The sequence below is a fragment of the Salvelinus namaycush genome, chromosome 26 (assembly GCF_016432855.1).
Source record: "Salvelinus namaycush isolate Seneca chromosome 26, SaNama_1.0, whole genome shotgun sequence".
NCBI classification, from domain to species: domain Eukaryota; kingdom Metazoa; phylum Chordata; class Actinopteri; order Salmoniformes; family Salmonidae; genus Salvelinus; species Salvelinus namaycush.
Genome location: NC_052332.1, coordinates 38,834,879 through 38,857,173, shown reverse-complemented (window position 1 = coordinate 38,857,173; position 22,295 = coordinate 38,834,879). Strand labels below are relative to the sequence as shown.

The following is a 22,295-nucleotide window of genomic DNA, read 5'->3' as shown; positions in this document are numbered from 1 at the left end:
TTGGCAAACTCCAAGCGCTTGCGTCTGTGTCTTGGGGTCAGAAAGGGCTTTCTTCTGGCAACCCTTCCAAAGACCCTGTGGATGTGGAGGTGACGTCTGATGGTGCTTTTTTAAACCTCGTTACCCCAAGATGCCACCAAGGCCTGCAATTCTTTCACAGTGATTCTTGGGGATTTTGATGCTTCTCTCACGATCCTCCTCCCTTTCCTGGGGGGCAAAATGCATTTGCGTCCTCTACCCATGAGGTTTTCAACTGTTCCATATCTTTTAAATGTTTTAATAATTGCCCTGACAGTGCTCAGTGGTATATTCAATCGTTTGTGGATCTTCTTGTAGTCATTACCAGATTTATGAAGGTCTATGACCATCTGTCTCTTTTGAACTGCCAGTTCTTTTGTTTTCTTCATGGTATTAGATGACAAAAGGATATTGCATGTGTGTTACCTCATTTTTATACCATAGTGAAACAGGAAGTGATGTAATGGCTCAATATAGTTCCTTAACACTTAGATAAACTTAAATAAGTGGAATTTAATTCCTGGTTTAATTTTGGTAGATGTTATTTACAATCATCTTTAAGGGTGTCATTATTTGTGAAACCTTGATTTGGAGGACATTGATTTTTAATTAAATCAATAATTTATTTTGGTGTGTTCCATTGAAACATTAATAAAGTACAGTATTTTTCACATGTTGGTATTTTGAGTTTGTCTCTATAATTATATTGTTTATATTTTTTAAGTATTGTTTGTGCATTGCCAGTCAGGGGTGGCAGTAATTTTGGATCTCACTGTATGTTGTTGTCTTATGTCTCTCTTTATGTAGTGTTGTGTTGTCTCTCTTGTCGTGATGTGTATTTTGTCCTATATTTTTTTTAATGTATATTTAATCCCAGCCCCCGTCCCTGCAGGAGGCTTTTTGCCTTTTGGTAGGCCGTCATTGTAAGAATTTGTTCTTAACTGACTTGCTTAGTTAAATAAAGGTTAAATAAAATAAATGATCGTACCATGATATGCCTGTCAGACAGACATACAGTAGTACACAGGTAATCTGTACTGTACTGTACAATATACACTGAGTGTACAAAACATTAAGAACACCTACCTAATATTGAGTTGCACCCCCCCATTTTTCATACACACGGGAAACTGTTGAGTGTGAAAAAAAACCCAGCAGCATTGCAGTTCTGGACACAAACTGGTGCACCTGGCACCTACTACCACACTCCATTTAAAGGCATCTAAATCTTTTGTCTTGTCCATTCACCCTCTGAATGGCACACATACACAATCCATGTCTCAATTGTCTCAAGGCTTAAAAATTCTTAAACCTGTCTCTTTCCCTTCATCCACACTGATTGAAATGGATTTAACAAGTGACATCAATAAGAGACCACAGCTTACACCTTGGTCAGTCTGTGTCATGGAAAGAGCAGGTGTCCTTAATGTTTTGTTCACTCAGTGTATATTCCCACAGTACACATGGTTGTCGTTGTACACTGAGTGTACAAAACATTATGAACACCTGCTCTTTTCCATGACATAGACTGACCAGGTGAATCCAGGTCAGGTTAATATACAGCTGATTGATGTAGTGCATGTCTTTTAAGCCCACAAAAAAACAAAACATTGATCAGTCATTCAGCTATTCAATCAATCAAATCTCTCCTCCCATCTGCTTCCATTCCTATAAGAAGTATATGACCCTTTCATAGATTACAACTGTACAGTTAAAAAGATAGAACTAGACACATGACGCATCAGTTGGACAGGTTGTCACTTGCCTGCATGCCAAAGGACACCCTATTCCACTACACTACGTTTGACCAAATCAAAAACAATCAAATCAAATGTTTGTCACATGATTCATAAAACAGCATTGTGTAGATTAACAGATTCACCACAAAAAAAAAATGTTGTTCGGATTGTCTGGGAGTGGTCTGCGTTGTGGGGAAAACTGAAAACTAGCTTTTATTGGCAGAGAGGTTTGGAACTCTCTTATTGGTCTATTAACTGATTTCCCACCTGGTGATGTCACCAGACAGGCCAAAACTCCATCCCACCAAAACAGGTTAAAAAATGTCTGTTTTTTTCAAGCAGCTCCTACACTAAAATGGATTTTCATAAATGTGACAATTTCACAGTATTGTTCCAACTTCATAATATGTAAATATATGTATACAACGGATGGGTCTAATCTTGAATGCTGATTGGTTAAAACCACATTCCAGCCGGTGTCTATTCCACAAGTTACCACCGGCTAAATCAATGATGTTAAAATGCCTATTTACTCTGTTCCATCTGACTGCGCAATCCACTGTCTCATCAGCCCAGCCAGGCAATTTATATACTAGAGCTACACTGTAAAAACCATCTAGACATTATCTCACATTTCTTTTACACTAACATTTAGTTTTCAACAGCGTAGATTTGAATAAACCATGCTGTCTGTCTCTCTGACATTTACAACATTGTTTCAATATTCAAATTCGATCTCCAGCTGCCCCATAGTGTCGGGAGCCGAAACTACACAGACAGGCAGGCAGCGTTTCTCAGCCAGTCAAAATCATGAATCAGCTGGCAAGAAAAGTGGTCGTGAAATAAAGGCCTGTTGCTTGTTGTTGTATGGCGTAATGGTGCCCTCTTTTGGGTAATTTGAGGTCCACCCTCAATCTTTTGAAACAATGATCTGGGTAGTGAATGGCCTAAATCCAGTGGTGGAAAAAGGACAACATTTTCGTACTTGAGTAAAAGTAAAGATACTTTAATAGAAAATGACTCAAGTCAAAGTGAAAGTCACCCAGTAAAATCCTACTTGAGTAAAAGTCTAAAAGTATTTGGTTTTAAATGTACTTAAGTATCAAAAGTAAATGCAATTGCACGCTCCAACACTCAGACATAATTTACAAACGAAGCATGTGTTTAGTGAGTCCACCAGATCAGAGGCAGTAGGGATGAGCAGGGATGTTCTCTTGATAAGTGTGTGAATTGCACCATTTTCCTGTCTTTCTAAGCATTCAAAATGTATTGAGTACGTTTTTTTAGGAATGTAATTGAAGTAAAAGTAAAAATTGTCAAAAATATAAATCATAAAGTACAGATACCCCCCAAAAAACTACTTAAGTAGTACTTTCAAGTATTTTTACTTAAGTACTTTACACCACTGCCTAAATCTATCACTAGAGCAACTACTCTTGTCCCGTTGGTCCCAGTATCTCTGGCCAAGAATGTCGGATCCTCACAGTGATCTAAACTGTCTGAGAAAGGGATCTTTGTTAGCTAATGCCCAAGTTAGACCAAAATGATGGAAAATATGCTTATTTTGTGTATGTGCATGTTGGTTAAAAGACAGGCCCGTATCTACGTAAAGAGAAAAAAAGAAAACCATAAATGATTGAAGGGAAAGGTGAGCAAACAACAATGGTTTGCTGAGAACGTTGCCAGCCGGTATGGCAATGGAACATTTAGAATGAACGCGTCCATAGATACAGAACAAAAAGACTGAAAGAGTGGGTCAACCGGCAGCCGAACCCATAGAACGAATGATCAGCCGGCTCGGGTAGCAACCCTAGATTTGTGTCAGGACTACATCTTGTGAAAGGATGAAATAGCAAGAATAAATTAATCTAAATAATGTTTTTAATGAAAATATGGCAACCATTATTTGAATATGTTGGTAACCTGTTTTATAAAAGGGATAATTCCCTCGAAGCTGGTGTTTGAAGGATATATTGACACGGTTTGCTGGCCCTCAACAAACCCCACAGTTTGCCGTGCCAATAGATCCTCCAAACACCGGCTTTGTTGGCATTATCACTTAAATAAAACACAGGGAAATCACGTTTTTGATGCACTAGGCCTTTAAGGGAGGTTTTTGTGTTGTGCCAGCCATCAGTTGAGACACAGCATGCTCTTGAATACAGGGTGGGTGTCATGTTTTGAGAATACTACAATGGATTAAAATGGACCTTTTTACTTTCAAATGGTACCATATAGATGGTTGAAAGACCACACATCCGGGAATGTTGACTTGAATTGGGAATATATACCATTTAAAGCTGCAATATGTAGCACTCTGGCCAACCTGACCAAATTCACATAGAAATGTGTGTTATAGATCAGTCATTCTCATTGAACGCAAATCTAAGAAGCGGTAGATCTGTTTTATGTGCGCTCTACGTGTGATATTTCTATGCTTCCCATTCTTAAATTTAGTTTTTGCGTCTTTTACTTTCGTTTTTGTACACCAGCTTCAAACATCTGAAAATACAATATTTTTATAGAAAATATATTTCATAGCAGTTTAGATGGTACAATGATTCTCTACACTAAACTTGCTTGTTATGTCACATAAACTGAAATTATGCAAACTATTAGAAGTTTAGCAACCAGGAAACGGCAGAGCGATTTCTACATAGTGCATCTTTAATTTGACGTTTAACGGTAGGTGGACCAGCGGTCATCTTTGTGGTAGTAATTAGAAGTTAAAATCTATTTTCAATTTAAATTTCAATGGTGTACCGGCTGCATTGCAGTGGTCTGAAGGGATAGGTCCATTCTAGGAATTATATTTCTATGACTGAAATGACACCCACCCTGTATTCAAGAGCATGTCTCAACCGACGGTGGGCACAAAACAAACACCTCAGATTATGTGAAATAGGGTCTAAGCTACAACACATGCAAATATGTTTTTAGATAATAGATAATTGTTGGTGAAGCATTTAAATGACATCAAATCTAAATATTTTCCAGTGATGAAGACATGGAATGGCTGGGTATGCAAAATGGTTCAACTTTAAGCACCTCTATCTACTGAATGGGTTTGGAATTCAGGTCCAAAAAGTGTCTTTCTGACCACTTCTACTATGGGCAAATATGTACAGTATGGAAAGTCTCCCATGACTATATACAGACCCAAGTAATATACATGTAAGTATGTGCAGGCCCTGCAGTTGATTCACGTCCTGTCCAATGGGGGTGTAATTGAAGCTGCCTCATGTTACAGAAGCATGGGATAGGCTCCTGTCCTGTTGGCTGTTCTGGCTTGGATAAGGCTAGTCTCATGTCAAGTGAGAGGTAAATACCTATATATACTCTACATAGCAAGGTAAGGTTACAGTGTGGACAGGTGAGATACAGGTGAATGCTCACTGGGCACACCACATCAACGTCAACAATTGGGTAATATTTTGTTGAGGCGTTGATCAATGAGCTTACAACCTATATTTATCCACTCAAAAAGACAGCCAGAAGTTTGTTGAATTCGCAATGTGTTATCACTATGCTTTTAACCAAAATAAAAGCACAACCAAATCCAATTGAAAACACTGTCTGAATGTTGGTTTAGTTGTCACCTAAATGTGTGCGCTTTCAGCCATAAAAAAAACAAAAAACACAACAAAGTTCAAATGGGAATACAATGCCAGATATGTTGTTTATTTATACAACAATGTAATGTGTTTTCACCGTGCTTTATCTTAAAGCAGAACCAAAATAACTAGATTGCAGTTGAGATTACATTAAAAGTACATGTTGCAAGTAATCAATGCTGTTCAAGATTCTGCACAGATTATTACAGCAATTGTGTAGATCTCCACAGACCTGCGACCTTTGCACGCTATCTTGAACATGCATGCTTTGATTATATAAGACATTTAAAGCTACAGTAACCTCAAAATATGGCCATGGATGTGTACATTAGTTTGTAAAATAACCTTCACTTTAGGATATTTACTGTTTTACAAAAGTCATATTGAATTCTGTTTGGTTGAAAACATGACCAAATATCCACATTTGAAGGAGATTATCTTCTTCTTGGATAGTTTAATCTGTGCCACTTACTAAGGGATGGATTCAATAACATCCACATAGTGGTTGTTAAATGGAGGTGTCGGAGGTGGAACTGCGTTAGAGCTGTCAAATCCACAAGTGGCTCGTTGCCTTACCTTATCATAGACACTGCATGCAATGAAACCACACCCGACTATAAACTGACAAATCCAACACAGCCTTCGTTACAAGTTCAAAAACTTGAATTAGACTGATAGGCTATAAATCCTCTCATCCAAATGAACATTTAAACATGCATTAGCCTAACATATGCTTGTCTCAAAAATTAAGCCATGCAAGTTTAAGTACACAGGGCCGGTACAGTGAAACTGTGAATGGCTCATTGGTTTGACATCAACAGTTTGATACTTGAGAGTTATTTCTAACATTGATACAGCCTACACTTAATACTTCTAAGGAAGGGAGTGGTTTGTGACACACAAAAGCAGCCACTCACCTACAGTATGTGTCAGCTCATACTGTAGATACAGCTCCAACACCGGCAAAACATCTGCTATGGGGATGTCGGCCAACGATGGTTAACGCTCGATCTGATTGAATCTGGGCATTCGTTTGGTTTTAATTCCAGTTTTGGATTCACGCCTCCATCTCAACCAAAAATCTAAGTTAAAGAATAGGACTAAATCAAACACATTTTTAATAAAGTAATATTCTTTAACTTAGATTTTTGGTTGAGATGGAGACGTGAATCCAATATATTCCTTATGAACTTTTAAATGACATTTGAAATCAACCAAAGCTTGAAACCCTACACTCTTAGAAAAAAGGGTTCCAAAACGGTTATGCTGCTGTTCCCATAGGAGAACCCTTTTTGGTTTCAGGTAGAACCCTTTTTGGGTTCTACCTGAAAGGGTTCCACCTGGAACTTTGCAAATACTATATAGGCCTAAATAGTCTCATTGATGATGTATGACTTTATAAAGTATCGTTCTACAGTGTTTAATTTGCTCTGTTAAACCTACCCTTTGAAATGACTTCCATAGCAACAGTGAATGTATTTTGTATTTAATTGGAGATCTCTCAATCATTCTCACCAGGGGAGCAACTTTCGGGACATGGCCCCCCCACGGTCTGAAATTGCATTTTTGTCCTGGACAATTTTATCATTGGAATGTGATACAAAACGAGGCTGCGTTGTGCTTTAGGACCACGCGGACGCCTCCAAGCGGTCGGGTAGGCTGTTTGGAGTGTTTATCCGTCTGGATTTCCCCCCCAAAATATATATATATAATAATTATGCCCCCCCCCCACTTCTAAAACCAAAGTTGCGCCCCTGATTCTCAAGACAGCACATTGGTAATAGTTTGTAACAAATATCAAAGCTGGATGGGAGACCGAATGGATAGCTGTAGATACATCAACTTTCCAGTAGGAGGTGCTGTAGATAAATCAACTCTCCAGTAGGAGGTGCTGTAGAGAGAACAACTCTCCAGTAGGAGGTGCTGTAGATAGATCAACTCTCTAGTAGGAGGTGCTGTAGATAGACCAACTCTCCAGTAGGAGGTGCTGTAGATAGACCAACTCTCTAGTAGGAGGTGCTGTAGATAGATCAACTCTCTAGTAGGAGGTGCTGTAGATAGACCAACTCTCCAGTAGGAGGTGCTGTAGATAGACCAACTCTCTAGTAGGAGGTGCTGTAGATAGACCAACTCTCTAGTAGGAGGTGCTGTAATAGATCAACTCTCCAGTAGGAGGTGCTGTAATAGACCAACTCTCTAGTAGGAGGTGCTGTAGATAGACCAACTCTCCAGTAGGAGGTGCTGTAGATAGATCAACTCTCCAGTAGGAGGTGCTGTAGATAGACCAACTCTCTAGTAGGAGGTGCTGTAGATAGATCAACTCTCTAGTAGGAGGTGCTGTAGATAGATCAACTCTCCAGTAGGAGGTGCTGTAGATAGATCAACTCTCCAGTAGGAGGTGCTGTAGATAGACCAACTCTCCAGTAGGAGGTGCTGTAGATAGACCAACTCTCCAGTAGGAGGTGCTGTAGATAGACCAACTCTCCAGTAGGAGGTGCTGTAGATAGACCAACTCTCCTGTAGGAGGTGCTGTAATAGATCAACTCTCTAGTAGGAGGTGCTGTAGATAGACCAACTCTCCAGTAGGAGGTGCTGTAATAGATCAACTCTCCAGTAGGAGGTGCTGTAATAGACCAACTCTCTAGTAGGAGGTGCTGTAGATAGAACAACTCTCCAGTAGGAGGTGCTGTAGATAGACCAACTCTCTAGTAGGAGGTGCTGTAGATAGATCAACTCTCTAGTAGGAGGTGCTGTAGATAGATCAACTCTCCAGTAGGAGGTGCTGTAGATAGACCAACTCTCCAGTAGGAGGTGCTGTAGATAGACCAACTCTCCAGTAGGAGGTGCTGCCCGTCCCATTGCTTTTCTTTCTGCTAGTGAATATAACGTTAAAGATCTGACATTGTTTCAAAGGTAGAAATGTAACATATTTTATACAAGGTTTGTCTATGTTGAAAATGTGTTACAATGATGACATAATCATGTGGTTGAAATTCCACCTTAAAACAACAGTTGATGACTTTCTGCAAATTCAATGTATTTTACACGTAGATTCCACATCACAATACGTTGACAAATTATGTTGAAAAAAAACATCGATTCAACCAGTTTGTGCCCAGTGGGCATGTACAGTACACAGACATCTGACCACAGGTAAGAGTCTTCTCTTCATGTTAGAATAACAGACTCCACAAAGAAGAAAGTCCACGTCCCAACATGGTCAAAAGACGTGCACTACAAAGGGAACAAAGGGCCATTTGTGACACACACAACCAAGGGAGCTAGATTATTAAAGAAACACACAGTTCAGTTGTTTATGTACAAACAAACAAACAAACGAAGAGGTTTGTTGATAAGGAGTCCATATGTAAACAGGTCCTACATCCTCCCAGTCCCAGCATTTATCGGTGCTACATAGCATGGTTGGGGTCAATTCGAATTGAAGGCATCGAAAAATACCACCAATTTTAAATTGCTTCTCGAGAAACTATAAGTAAAAGCTATTTATTTCTAAAGTTTTTCCATTTATTGAAGTTCAAATTCAAATCACTTCCTGAATTGACTACCTTCAATTCGAATTGGCCCCAACCCTGCAAAATAGTAAGTACTGTAGTGGATGAGGTGGGTGAGGTGAATTTCTCCCATACTGTACAGTGAAGAGCTTGGAGCTTTGAGCACAAATCAATATTGTCCCTAAAGAGCAATCAATTTGCAGCAGTAATAGTCTGAAACAGCCCTCTCCAGGGCAGCCCTGGTCTTAATGGTATTAAATGAATGGTTCATTAAGCAGTAGTCCTCTAGTCCTCTGGCTGGAGCTGCAGGGTGGTGTGGAGAAAGGAGCAATAGATCGGTCAAATATCTCCTCTCCTTCTCCAGGCGGAGAGATGCCTTCATATCTCAGTCAGCGGGATTCAAGGGGTGGTAAAATATCTCATCTCCTTCTCCAGGTGAAGAGATGCCTTCATATCTCAGTCAGTGGGATTCAGGGGGTGGTAAAATATCTCCTCTCCTTCTCCAGGTGGAGAGATGCCTTCATATCTCAGTCAGTGGGATTCAGGGGGTGGTAAAAAATCTCCTCTCCTTCTCCAGGCGGAGAGATGCCTTCATATCTCAGTCAGCGGGATTCAAGGGGTGGTAAAATAAATACTGTCCTTCCTCTTTTCTCCACTCTCCCCCTTTCTACCCACAGTCAGGATCCAATGAAAATCTGGGCAGATATGAAGGGGGTGGTAGTATCTCTCCCTCCTTCCCTCACCCATAGCGAGGGTCCATATCAGTAGGTAGACTGGGGGGGGATAGGATGTATTCCGTGAGGCCTCCATGTATGGTAGAGGAGGTCAGGCTCTTCCTGTTCTTCTTCATGGCCGACCGCCTCTGCCAGCGACACAGTAGCACCTCCACCTGTTATTGTTAAACCGATGACAGAAGAAATAAATAAATCATTTCATATAAATTCTCAGGTCGTTATTGTAAAAGAGAACGTGTTCTCAATGACTTACCTGGTTGCAGTTTTTTTCCGTGGTTAAACATACTGTCTGTATAATTTGCAGTAATAATCATGTTATGGGTTAGGGCTGATAGATTGTACATGGCTGTTTTGCATCTTTACTTTTTTATATAATTCTATACTCCTAGTATGAATAGATGGTTTTTATATATCCTTAGAGATTGAAAGAAGTGTTTGATTTTAAGCTCTTTGTGTATGAGAAGTGTAATTATGTAGTGGACTGCAGTGGATTGTAGCAATGCGTACTCCTTATAACTCAAGGCCTCTTCTGACTGATGAGAAGACCTGCGATATGCTCGGAGGAAATACTGGGTGATGGAAAAGTACCGAAACACATCTTTGTGGAAAGGAGGGGGTGAGAGCTCAGGGTATAAGGCGGCAGGTAGCCTAGTGGATAGAGCGTTGGGCCAGTAACCGAAAGGCAAAGGTCAAGGTCAAGGTCAAAATCTGTCGTTCTGCCCCTGAACAACCCACCGTTCCCCGGTAGGCCATCATTGTAAATAAGAATTTGTTCTTAACTGACTTGCCTAGTTAAATAAAGGTTAAATTATAATATAATAATATAAATGGACACTGTCCTGAATGTATGTTCTCCGCTGAAGCATTCAGTCGAGTGTAATAAGTCTAGTTTGAGCTTTTTTTGGTGTACGCCTGGATTTTGTACCAGAAATCTAGAACCTAACAGTACCTATAGCCAACAAAAACTTTTCATAAAATGCTCAAATACATTTGCAGATTGTCTGATAATTTTCTTGTTTTGTACCTGGATTTCATATCTTAAGAACTTTAAATACAATTGTCATCAATGAATAAAAAAAATTCACTGTAAAGTGTTTTGTTTACGGAATATCAAAGCATTGGTTTTAACCGCAGAGAAAAAGTTGCAATATGTCCCCTGCTTCCAGCAATCAGTCAATACTACTGCACATGGTTTTATCAGTAGTAAACCAGGTAGAATATAGGGAAAGATCTAGGCAATTTCTATGATTCTTTACAACATCGGGGACATGCAGAGATGCAGAGAATGAAGTTGAGTTACTTTTAAGTACTTCTAAGACAAGTTGTCATCTCCAACATTGTGACATTCCATTACAGAGCTTTGCTTTGATGGGGATTTCGTCCTATACATTCAGTTGGGTTCCTCCACTGTATTCACTATTCCTTATTTGTATTGGGGATTGTGTTCGTGCTTGCCAATGGAAAATCTACAAACCTACAGAGCAGACCAGCCTATGTATTGTAGTGGATTGAGAAGGAAGGGGAGGACCATCCGCCTCAGTGAATTTCATAGTGAAACATAAAAAAAGTTATCATTTTTAGATAAAACTATACTAAATATATTAAAGTCACCAAATAATTGATTAAAACACTGTTTTGTAATGAAGGTCTATAGTAGCCTCAACAGCACTCTGTAGGGTAGCACCATGGTGTAGCCAGAGGACAGATAGTTTCAGACTTAAAAATCCACCAGATTTCTTACCGGCCAAAATATTTTTTTTTACATCTAAAATTACAACAACAACCAATTACACTAAACAAAAATAGATGAGCATGATTTTTTAAATGTTTCTAAAACAATACATGTATTACTAGTGAGAAGTAATGTGGTATATTGTTTAATAAAAACATTTGTGACCTGAGTCTTAACCAAAATATTACAGATGAGACAAGAATTTTCTCCTGCCCCTTTACAGGCGGGAGGTCACCATGGTAACACAACTGGAGTCATGTTTCTGCCTGTAGGGTTGAGTCTGCCCCTTTACAGGCGGGAGGTTACCGTGGTAACACAACTGGAGTCATGTTTCTGCCTGTAGGGTTGAGTCTGCCCCTTTACAGGCGGGAGGTTACCGTGGTAACGCAACTCGAGTCATGTTTCTGGCTGTAGGGTTGAGTCTGCCCCTTTACAGGCGGGAGGTTACCGTGGTAACGCAACTCGAGTCATGTTTCTGGCTGTAGGGTTGAGTCTGCCCCTTTACAGGCGGGAGGTTACCGTGGTAACGCAACTCGAGTCATGTTTCTGGCTGTAGGGTTGAGTCTGCCCCTTTACAGGCGGAGGTTACCGTGGTAACGCAACTCAAGTCATGTTTCTGGCTGTAGGGTTGAGTCTGCCCCTTTACAGGCGGGAGGTTACCGTGGTAACGCAACTCGAGTCATGTTTCTGGCTGTAGGGTTGAGTCTGCCCCTTTAAAGGCGGAGGTTACCGTGGTAACGCAACTCGAGTCATGTTTCTGGCTGTAGGGTTGAGTCTGCCCCTTTACAGGCGGGAGGTTACCGTGGTAACGCAACTCGAGTCATGTTTCTGGCTGTAGGGTTGAGTCTGCCCCTTTACAGGCGGGAGGTTACCGTGGTAATGCAACTCGAGTCATGTTTCTGGCTGTAGGGTTGAGTCTGACTAGTGGAAGCATTGTCTTCTCTTCCCTAGCAGTTGGAACTCAAAAATAGAAAAACAACCTAGCTTGTGAGCAAAACAATGTAAATAGCCAAGAAACTGAAGGACAAAGTCTCACTTCAGTAGACTTTTGTTTCAAGTAATTTAGACCAACTTTTATGCATGTGCGCAGAGCTTCTAAAAATGAATCTTTCACTCAGCTCTTTATGTTCGCACAGCCCCCAGCCAGGCAGTGTTGCAGAAATACTTTCCAAACTGCAGCATTTATTTTACTATAAATGTGATCATACTTATTCATAAATGCGAGTGAAATGCTCGCACTGTGGAGCCCTGACCACCCGCCAACAATAAACATCTTATGCCAAAATCTACCCTCATTTGGCAGGTGGCGGATGTAAATTTTTGGCCCTGGTTCTCAGCCCCTTCCATTGACTTACACAGTAATTATGACAACTTCAGAGCTCTTGCTCTTCATTCAAAGACTTAGTCGTGTACACTCTTACTGACAGTTGTGGCTGCTTTGCGTGATGTATTGTTGTCTCTACCTTCTTGCCCTTTGTGCTGTCGTCTGTGCCCAATAATGTTTGTCCCACTTTTTGTGCTTTTTGTGCTGTGTTGTCATGTGTTGCTGCCTTGCTATGTTGTTGTACTCTTTATGTGGTCTCTCTTGTCGTGATGTGTGTTTTTCCCCCGCAGGAGGCCTTTTGCCTTTTGGTAGGCCGTCATTGTAAATAAGAATTTGTTCTTAACTGACCCAATCAAAGGATCAGAGAATGAATCTAGTACTGAAAGCATAAGCTACAGCTAGCTAGCACTGCAGTGCATAAAATGTGGTGAGTAGTTGACTCAAAGAGAGAGAAAGACAATAGTTGAACAGTTTTGAACAAATTCAGTTCTTACAAAATGAAAGAGAAGTGAGAGAGAAAGAAAGCTAGCTATATTTCTTTGTATGTTTGTTTTCTCCACTTTTCACTTTCTTAGCTAGCAAATGCAGCTAGCTAGTTTAGCCTACTCAAACACTCGGCTCAAATAGTGAGTGATGCTATGTTAGCTAGCTGGCTATGGTTATCCAACACTGGAAGTCTTCCAAGTCAAGGTAAGCTTTTGGTTTTAGACATTTATTGCCACCGGTGCCTGCCGGTGTTGCTGCTAAACTTCTTGCTGACTACACTGTACTGAATGATTTTAGTGGCTTTAGAGAACAGCGCGAAGATACAACGAGCAAAGTGATTATGCTGTTTGTATGTGGCTGCTATGAAAGTGAGCTGTGTTTGTGGAAAATGAGCTGTGAATTCATTCCGCCGATTATGTTGAAAAACCTTTCTTAAACAGAAAGAAATGCAACTGTTGGACTAATGATTACACCCTAGATCGGCTAGATGCAGGCAAGAGTGTGCAAGGCGATATTGAATGTCACCTTGATTACAATTTTTTTTTCTCTCGACCTAAGCACCTACGTTGTAAACTTTCATTTGTAGGCTAGGTTGTAGCAACCTCATAGCAGGTTTACTAACTCATTAGTTCTAGTAGCTATGTTGACTATGACGTGACAACGATGTAGGCTGTGTGTAGCGGTTAGCGGTCATAGTATGAAGGTTTGGCTTGGAAAGGTTTTTCGCCTGGTCACAGACAGCTGATGTGTTGTGCACTGAAGTCCACAAGCGAAGGGAAAAGGGAGAAGGAATTATATATACAAAGAGCAAAGTGAAATTATCATGCTGTTTTTATATGGCTGCTATGAAAGTGAACTGTGTTTGCGTGTGATCAGGGGTATATTAATTCTGCCGATTTTGTTGAAAAACGTCTTTTAATGAAAGAAAACAGAACAAAATGGGGATAAACATACCTGAATTTGTCCAATAAAACTCTAATTTGCAACTTCTGGACTAATGATTACACGCTAGATCAGCTAGATGCAGGCAAGAGTTTGCAAAGCGGTATTGAATGTGTTACTGTCTGTCACTTTGATTACTGAAAGTTCTCTCAACCTGTGTACCTACACTACCGTTCAAAAGTTTGGGCTCACTTAGAAATGTCCTTGTTTTTGAAAGAAAAGCACATTTTTTGTCTATTAAAATAACATCAAATTGATCAGAAATACAGTATAGACATTTTTTAAGTTGTAATTGACTATTGTAGCTGGAAACGGCTGATTTTTTATGGAAAATCTACATAGGCGTACAGAGGCCCATTATCAGCAACCATCACAGACTGGCCAAGAAAATGAAAAGATTAAGATGGGCAAAAGAACACAGACTCTGGACAGAGATATGGCTTTTTCTTTGCAACTCTGCCTAGAAGGCCAGCATCCCGGGGTCGCCTCTTCACTGTTGACGTTGAGACTGGTGTTTTGCGGGTACTATTTAATGAAGCTGCCAGTTGAGGACTTGTGAGGCGTCTGTTTCTCAAACTAGACACTCTAATGTACTTGTCCTCTTGCTCAGTTGTGCACCGGGGCCTCCCACTCCTCGTTCTATTCTGGTTAGAGCCAGTTTGTGAAGGAAGTAGTACACAGCGTTGTACGAGAGCTTCAGTTTCTTGGCAATTTCTCGCATGGAATAGCCTTAATTTCTCAGAACAAGAATTGTGAAAAACTAAGATTAAATGTATTTGGCTAAGGTGTATGTAAACTTCCGACTTCAACTGTACATATAAATATATGGATGAGCGATTGCCGTGCGGCATAGGCAAGATGCAGTAGATGGTATAGAGTACAGTATATACATATGAGATGAGTAATGTAGGGTATGTAAACATTATATAAAGTGTCATTGTTTAAAGTGAGTAGTGATACATATATTACATTCAATTTTTTATTATTAAAGTGGCTAGAGATTTCAGTCAGTATGTTGGCAGCAGCCACTCAATGTTAGTGATGGCTGTTTAACAGTCTGATGACCTTGAGATAGAAGCTGTTTTTCAGTCTCTCGGTCCCAGCTTTGATGCACCTGTACTGACCTCACCTTCTGGATGATAGCGGGGTGAACAGGCAGTGGCTCGGGTGGTTGTTGTCCTTGATGATCTTTTTGGCCTTCCTGTGACATCGGGTGGTGTAGGTGTCCTGGAGGGCAGGTAGTTTGCCCCCGGTGATGCAGACCTCACTACCCTCTGGAGAGCCTTACGGTGTGGGCGGAGCAGTGGTCTTGAGCTTAATGACGAGTTTGGAGGGTACTATGGTGTTAAATGCTGAGCTGTGATCGATGAACATAGGTATTCCTCTTCTCCAGATGGGTTAGGGCAGTGTGCAGTGTGGTTGCGATTGCGTCGTCTGTGGACCTATTGGGGCGGTAAGCAAATTGGAGTCGGTCTAGGGTGTCAGGTAGGGTGGAGGTGATATGATCCTTGACTAGTCTCTCAAAGCACTTCATGATGACGGAAGTGAGTACATCGAGCGATAGTTGTTTAGCTCAGTTACCTTAGCTTTCTTGGGAACAGGAACAATGGTGGCCCTCTTGAAACATGTGGGAACAGCAGACTGAGATAGGGATTAATTGAATATGTCCGTAAACACACCAGCCAGCTGGTCTGCGCATGCTCTGAGGACGCGGCTAGGGATGCCGTCTGGGCCGGCAGCCTTGCGAGGGTTAACACGTTTAAATATTTTACTCACGTTGGCTGCAGTGAAGGAGAGCCCGCAGATTTTGGAAGCGGGCCGTGCCAGTGGCACTGCATTGTCCTCAAATCGAGCAAAGCAGTTGTTTAGCCTGTCTGGGAGCAAGACATCCTGGTCCGCGACGGGGCTGGTTTTCTTTTTGTAATCCGTGATTGACTGTAGACCCTGCCACATACGTCTCGTGTCTGATCCATTGAATTGCGACTCTACTTTGTCCCTATGCTGACGCTTAGCTTGTTTGATTGCCTTGGAGGGAATAGCTACACTGTTTGTATTCGGTCATGTTTCCTGTCACCTTGCTATGATTAAAAGCAGTGGTTCGCACTTTCAGTTTTGCGCGAATGCTGCCATCAATCCATGGTTTCTGGTTGGGGAACGCTTTAATAGTCACTGTGGGTACAACATCACTTATGCACTTGCTAATAAACTTGCTCACCGAATCAGCGTATACATCAATGTTGTTGTTTGAGGCTATCCGGAACATATCCCAGTCCACATGATCGAAGCAATCTTGAAGCGTGGAATCTGATCGGACCAGCGTTGAACAGACCTGAGCACGGGCGTTTCCTGTTTTAGTTTCTGTCTATAGGCTGGGAGCAACAAAATGGAGTCGTGGTCAGATTTGCCGAAAGGAAGGCGAGGGATGGCTTTGTATGCGTCGCGGAAGTTAGAGTAGCAATGATCCAGAATGCTGTCAGTCCAGGTCACGCATTCGATAAGCTGATAAAATTTAGTGAGCCTTGTTTTCAGATTAGCTTTGTTAAAATCCCCAGCTACAATAAATGCAGCCTCAGGACATGTGGTTCCGAGTTTACATAGAGTCCAATGAAGTTCTTTCAGGGCCGTCGAGGTTTCTGCTTGGGGGGGGGGGGGGGGGGGGGGATATACACGGCTGTGATTATAATCGAAGAGAATTCTCTCGGTAGATAATGCGGTCGGCATTTGATTGTAAGGAATTCTAGGTCAGGTGAACAAAAGGACTTGAGTTCCTGTATGTTGTTATGATCACACCACGACTCGTTAATCATAAGGCATACACCCCCGCCCTTCTTCTTACCAGAGAGATGTTTGTTTCTGTCGGCGCGATGCGTGAAGAAACCGGGTGGCTGTACCGACTCTGATAATGTATCCCGAGTGAGCCATGTTTCCGTGAAACAGAGAATTTTACAATCTCTGTTGTCTCTCTGGAAGGCAACCCTTGCTCGAATTTCATCTACCTTGTCAAGAGACTGGACATTGGCGAGTAGTATACTCGGGAGCGGTGAGCGATGTGCCTGTCTACGGAGCCTGACCAGAAGACCGCTCTGTCTGCCCCATCTGCGGCGCTGTTGTTTTGGGTCGCCTACAGGGATCCGATCCATTGTCCTGGGTGGTGGTCCAAACAGAGGATCCGCTTTGGGAAAGTCATATTCCTGGTCATAATGTTGGTAAGTTGACGTTTCTCTTATATTCAATAGTTCTTCCCGGCTGTATGTAATAAGACTTACATACAGTGCTGTGCTTGTTGAGTGTCCTTCCCTATAAGCATGCTGAAATTCTGTTGTCAATTTGTTTACTGTGAAATAGCATTGTATCTGGTCAAACACAATTTTTCCAGAAGTTTACTAAGGGTTGGTAACAGGCTGATTGGTCAGCTATTTGAGCCAGTAAAGGGGGCTTTACTATTCTTGGGTAGCGGAATGACTTCAGCTTCCCTTCAGGCCTGAGGGCACACGCTCTCTAGTAGGCTTAAATTGAAGATGTGGCAGATAGGAGTGGAAATAGTTTGCTATTATCCTCAGTAATTTTCCATCCAGATTGTCAGACCCCGGGGGCTTGTCATTGTTGATAGACAAGAATAATTTTTTCACCTCTTCCAAACTGACTTTACGGAATTCAAAAGCACAATGCTTGTCTTTCATAATTTGGTCCGATATACTTGGATGTGTAGTGTCAGTGTTTGTTGATGTCATACTTAAGTTTGCTTATCTTGCCAATGAAAAAGGCATTAAAGTAGTTTGCGATATCAGTGGGCTTGGTGACGAATGATACATCTGATTCAATGAATGAAGGAGCCGAGTTATATTTTTTCCCCAATGCTTTCTACTATCATTCTTTATATAAGTTATCTTTGTTTCATAAATGTTATAATTTTTATTTATTTAGGTTAGTCACATGATTTATTAATTTGCAGTAAGTTTGACAAATCACTTGGGCTGCCAGACTTAATTGCCATACCTTTTGCCTCATCCCTCTCAACCATACAATTTTTCAATTCCTAATCAATCCAAGGGGATATAGCAGTTTTTACAGTCATTTTCTTAATGGGCGCATTCTTATTAGTAACTGAAATAAGTAGTTTCATAAATGCATCTAGAGCAGCATCTGGTTGATAATCATTACACACCACGGACCATCAAATATTCTTTACATCATCAACATATGAATAACTACAAAACTTATTGTATGACCTCTTATACACTATATTAGGCCCAGCCTTTGGAACTTTAGTTTTCCTAGATATGGCTACTATATTGTGATCACTACATCCTATGGATTTGGATACTGCTTTAAAGCAAATATCTGCAGCATTAGTAAAGATGTGATCAATACATGTTGAGGATTTAATGCCTGTGCTGTTTGTAACTACCCTGATAGGTTGACTGACAACCTGATCCAGGTTGCAGGCACTGGTTACAGTTTGAAGTTTTTTCCTGAGTGGGCAGCTTGATGATAGCCAGTCAATATTTAAAATCACCCAGAAAATATACCTCTCTGTTGATATCACATACATTATCAAGCATTTCACATATTATCCAGATACTGACTGTTAGCACTTGGTGGTCTATAGCAGCTTCCCACAAGAATGGGCTTTAGGTGAGGCAGATGAACCTGTAGCCATATTACTTCAACACTATTTAACATTAGATCGTTAACAATGTCTACACTGTATTTCTGATCAATTTGATGTTATTTTAATGGACAGAAAAGTTGTTTCTTTCAAGAACAAGGACATTTCTAAGTGACCCCAAACTTTTGAACGGTGGTGTACATTGTAAACTTCCATTCATATGGTAGGTTGTAGTAACCTCATGATGGTTGTAGGGAAAATTTGAGTATCATGTGGTAGCCTAAACCTATGGATGTTACATTGAGCTGGTTGAATGGAATAGGAATGAAAGTCATCCAATATGCTGTAATAGAAATAAGGCCAAAAAATATTGTCCTCCCTCGTCATCATCCCTCATCCACTGATGTACTGTGGATGAATACATGAAATTGAATTGTGATGATAACAGTGAATGAACTTGGCACACAATGTACTTCGTTTTCCATTTTCTTTTTAAAATCAGGAATAAAACTTGATTTAATTGTGTATGAAATTGTTATGGTAAAAAAAAATGCATAAAAGGAGAGTAATTACCCATAATTCTGCACCTTTCTATAGCTGCATCATCATGATGTCGTGACTGCAAAGAAAATCAGTTGATCCACTGGGACTTTTAAAAGACAGATTAACTTTCTGTTTTGACTAAAGTATGTTTGTGCTAGTCTTTTTTCAGTAAGTCGTGTTCTTTTGATTATTAATGTAATGGCAATTTTGACTTATCATTTCGTTTAGATTAATGTATTTATGTTTTGAGAAGGCAACTACATTTTGAAAATGTATTTTAAATGTTTTGCATTAGGCCACTGAGTTAGTTCTGTGTCATGTGAACATCGCCATGAAAATAGACAATATTGTAAAACATTTATTATTGAGAAAAACTGTTAATAAAGGCAAAATACAAATAGTTATACAATGTACAGTACCAGTCAAAAGTTTGGACACACCTACTCATTTATGGCTTTTTCTTTATTTTTAAAATGTTCTACATTGTAGAATAATAGTGAAAACATCAGAACTATGAATTAACACATATGTAATCATGAAGTAACCAAAAAAAGTGTTAAACAAATGAAAATATATTTTATATTTGAGATTCTTCAAAGTACCCACCCTTTGCCTAGATCAAATCAAATCAAGTTTATTTGATATAGCCCTTCGTACATCAGCTAATATCTCGAAGTGCTGTACAGAAACCCAGCCTAAAACCCCAAACAGCAAGCAATGCAGGTGAGACACAGAGCTTTGACAGCTTTGCCTAGATGACAGTTGGCCTTCTCTCAACCAGCTTCATGAGGAATGCTTTTCCAACAGTCTTGAAGGAGTTCCCACATATGCCGAGCACATGTTGGCTGCTTTTCCTTCACTCTGCGGTCCAAGTCATCCCAAACCATCTCAATTGGGTTGAGGTTGGGTGATTGTGGAGGCCAGGTCATCTGATGGAAAACTCCATCACTCTCCTTCTTGGTCAAATTGCCCTTACACAGCCTGGGGGTGTGTTTTGGGTCAATGTCCTGTTGAAAAAATAATGATAGTACCACTAAGCGCAAACCAGATGGGATGGCGTATTGCTGCAGAATGCTGTGGTAGACATGCTGGTTAAGTATGCCTTGAATTCTAAATAAATCACAGACAGTGTCACCAGAAAAGCACCCTTACACCATCACACCTCCTCCGCCATGCTTCACGGTGGGAACCACATATGCGGAGATCATCCGTTCACCTACTCTGTGTCTCACAAAGACACAGCAGTTGGAACCAAAAATCTCAAATTTGTACTCATCAGACCAAAGGACAGATTTCCACTGGTCTAATGTCCATTGCTTGTGTTTCTTTTTCTTGGCACAAGCAAGTCTCTTTTTATTATTGGTGTCCTTTAGTAGTGGTTCCTTTGCAGCAATTGTACCATGAAGGCCTGATTCATGCATTCTCCTCTGAACAGTTGATGTTGAGATGTGTTCTGTTACTTGAACTCTGTGAAGCATTTATTTGGGCTGCAATCTGAGGTGCAGTTAACTCTAATGAACTTATCCTCTGCAGCAGAGGTAACTCTGGGTCTTCCTTTCCTGTGGAGGTCCTCATGAGAGCCAGTTATCATAGCGCTTGATGGTTTTTGAGACTGCACTTGAAGAAACTTTCAAAGTACTTGAAATTTACTTGATTTACTGACCGTCATGTCTTAAAATAATGGACTGTCATTTCTCTTTGCTTATTTGAGCTGTTCCTGCCATAATATTGACTTGGTCTTTCACAAAATAGGTCTATCTTCTGTATATCACCCCTACCTTGTCACAACACAAGTGATTGGCTCAAACACATTAAGAAGGAAATCAAATCCACAAATTAACTTTTAACAAGGCACACCTGTTAATTGAAATGCATTCCAGGTGACAACCTCATGAAGCTGGTTGAGAGAATGCCAAGAGTGTGCAAAGCTGTCATCAAGGCAAAGGGTGGCTACTTTGAAGAATAACATATAATTAGATTTGTTTAACACTTTTTTAGGTTACTTCATGGTTCCATATGTGTTATTTCATAGTTATGTCTCCACTAGTATTCTACAATGTAAAGAAAAACCCTGGAAAGAGTAGGTGTGATCAAACTTTTGATTGGTACTGTATACACATATACAGTATATACAGTGTACGGTGCATTCAGAAAGTATTCAGACCCCTTGACTTTTTACACATTTTGTTATGTTACAGCCTTACTTTAAAATGGATTAAATAAAAAAGAATCCTCATCAACCTACACAAAATCACCCCATAATGACAAAGCAAAAACATGTTTCTAGAAATGTTTGCAAATGTATAAAAAAATAAAGACAGAAATACCTGATTTACATAAGTATTCAGACCCTTTGCTATGAGATTTGAAATTGAGCTCAGGTGCATCCTGTTTCCATTGATCATCCATGTTTCTACAACTTGATCAGAGTCCACCTGTGGTGGAACATGATTTGGAGAGGCACACACCTGTCCATTTAAAGTCCCACAGTTGACAGTGCATGTCAGAGCAAAAACCAAGCCATGAGGTCGAAGGAATTGTCTGTAGAGCTCCGAGACAGGATTGTGTCATGGCACAGATCTGGGGAAGGGTACCAAAAAATGGCTCCATCATTGAAGGTCCCCAAGAACACAGTGGTCTCCATCTTTCTTAAATGGAAGACATTTGGAAGCACCTAGACTCTTCCTAGAGCTCCAGAGTTCCACTGTGGAGATGAAAGAACCTTCCAGAAGGACAACCATCTCTGCAGCACTCCACCAATCAGGCCTTTATGGTAGAGTGGCCAGACGGAAGCCACTCCTCAGTAAAAAGCGCAACCCCACTTGGAGTTTCCCAAAAGGCATCTAAAGACTCTCAGACCATGAGAAACAAGATTATCTGGTCTGATGAAACCAAGATTGAACTCTTTGGCTTGAATGCCAAGTGTCACGTCTGGATGAAACCTGGCACCATCCCTACGGTGACGCATGGTGGTGGCATCATGCTGTGGGGATGTTTTTCAGCGGCAGTGACTGGGAGACTAATCAGGATCAAGGGAAAGAT

General features: G+C 40.6%; 1 protein-coding gene across 1 annotated transcript in view; it reads right to left on the bottom strand.

Annotated features, from left to right (window-relative positions):
* Positions 1–8,400: 8,400 nt before the first annotated feature.
* Positions 8,401–22,295, bottom strand: part of LOC120021152 (relaxin receptor 2-like) — a 148,460-nt gene continuing 134,565 nt past the window's right edge. The window contains exon 23 of the mRNA XM_038964791.1: positions 8,401–9,772. Within this exon, the coding sequence (XP_038820719.1) occupies positions 9,623–9,772 (150 nt within the window). The 3' untranslated portion in view covers positions 8,401–9,622. The remainder of the gene's footprint in view (positions 9,773–22,295) is intronic.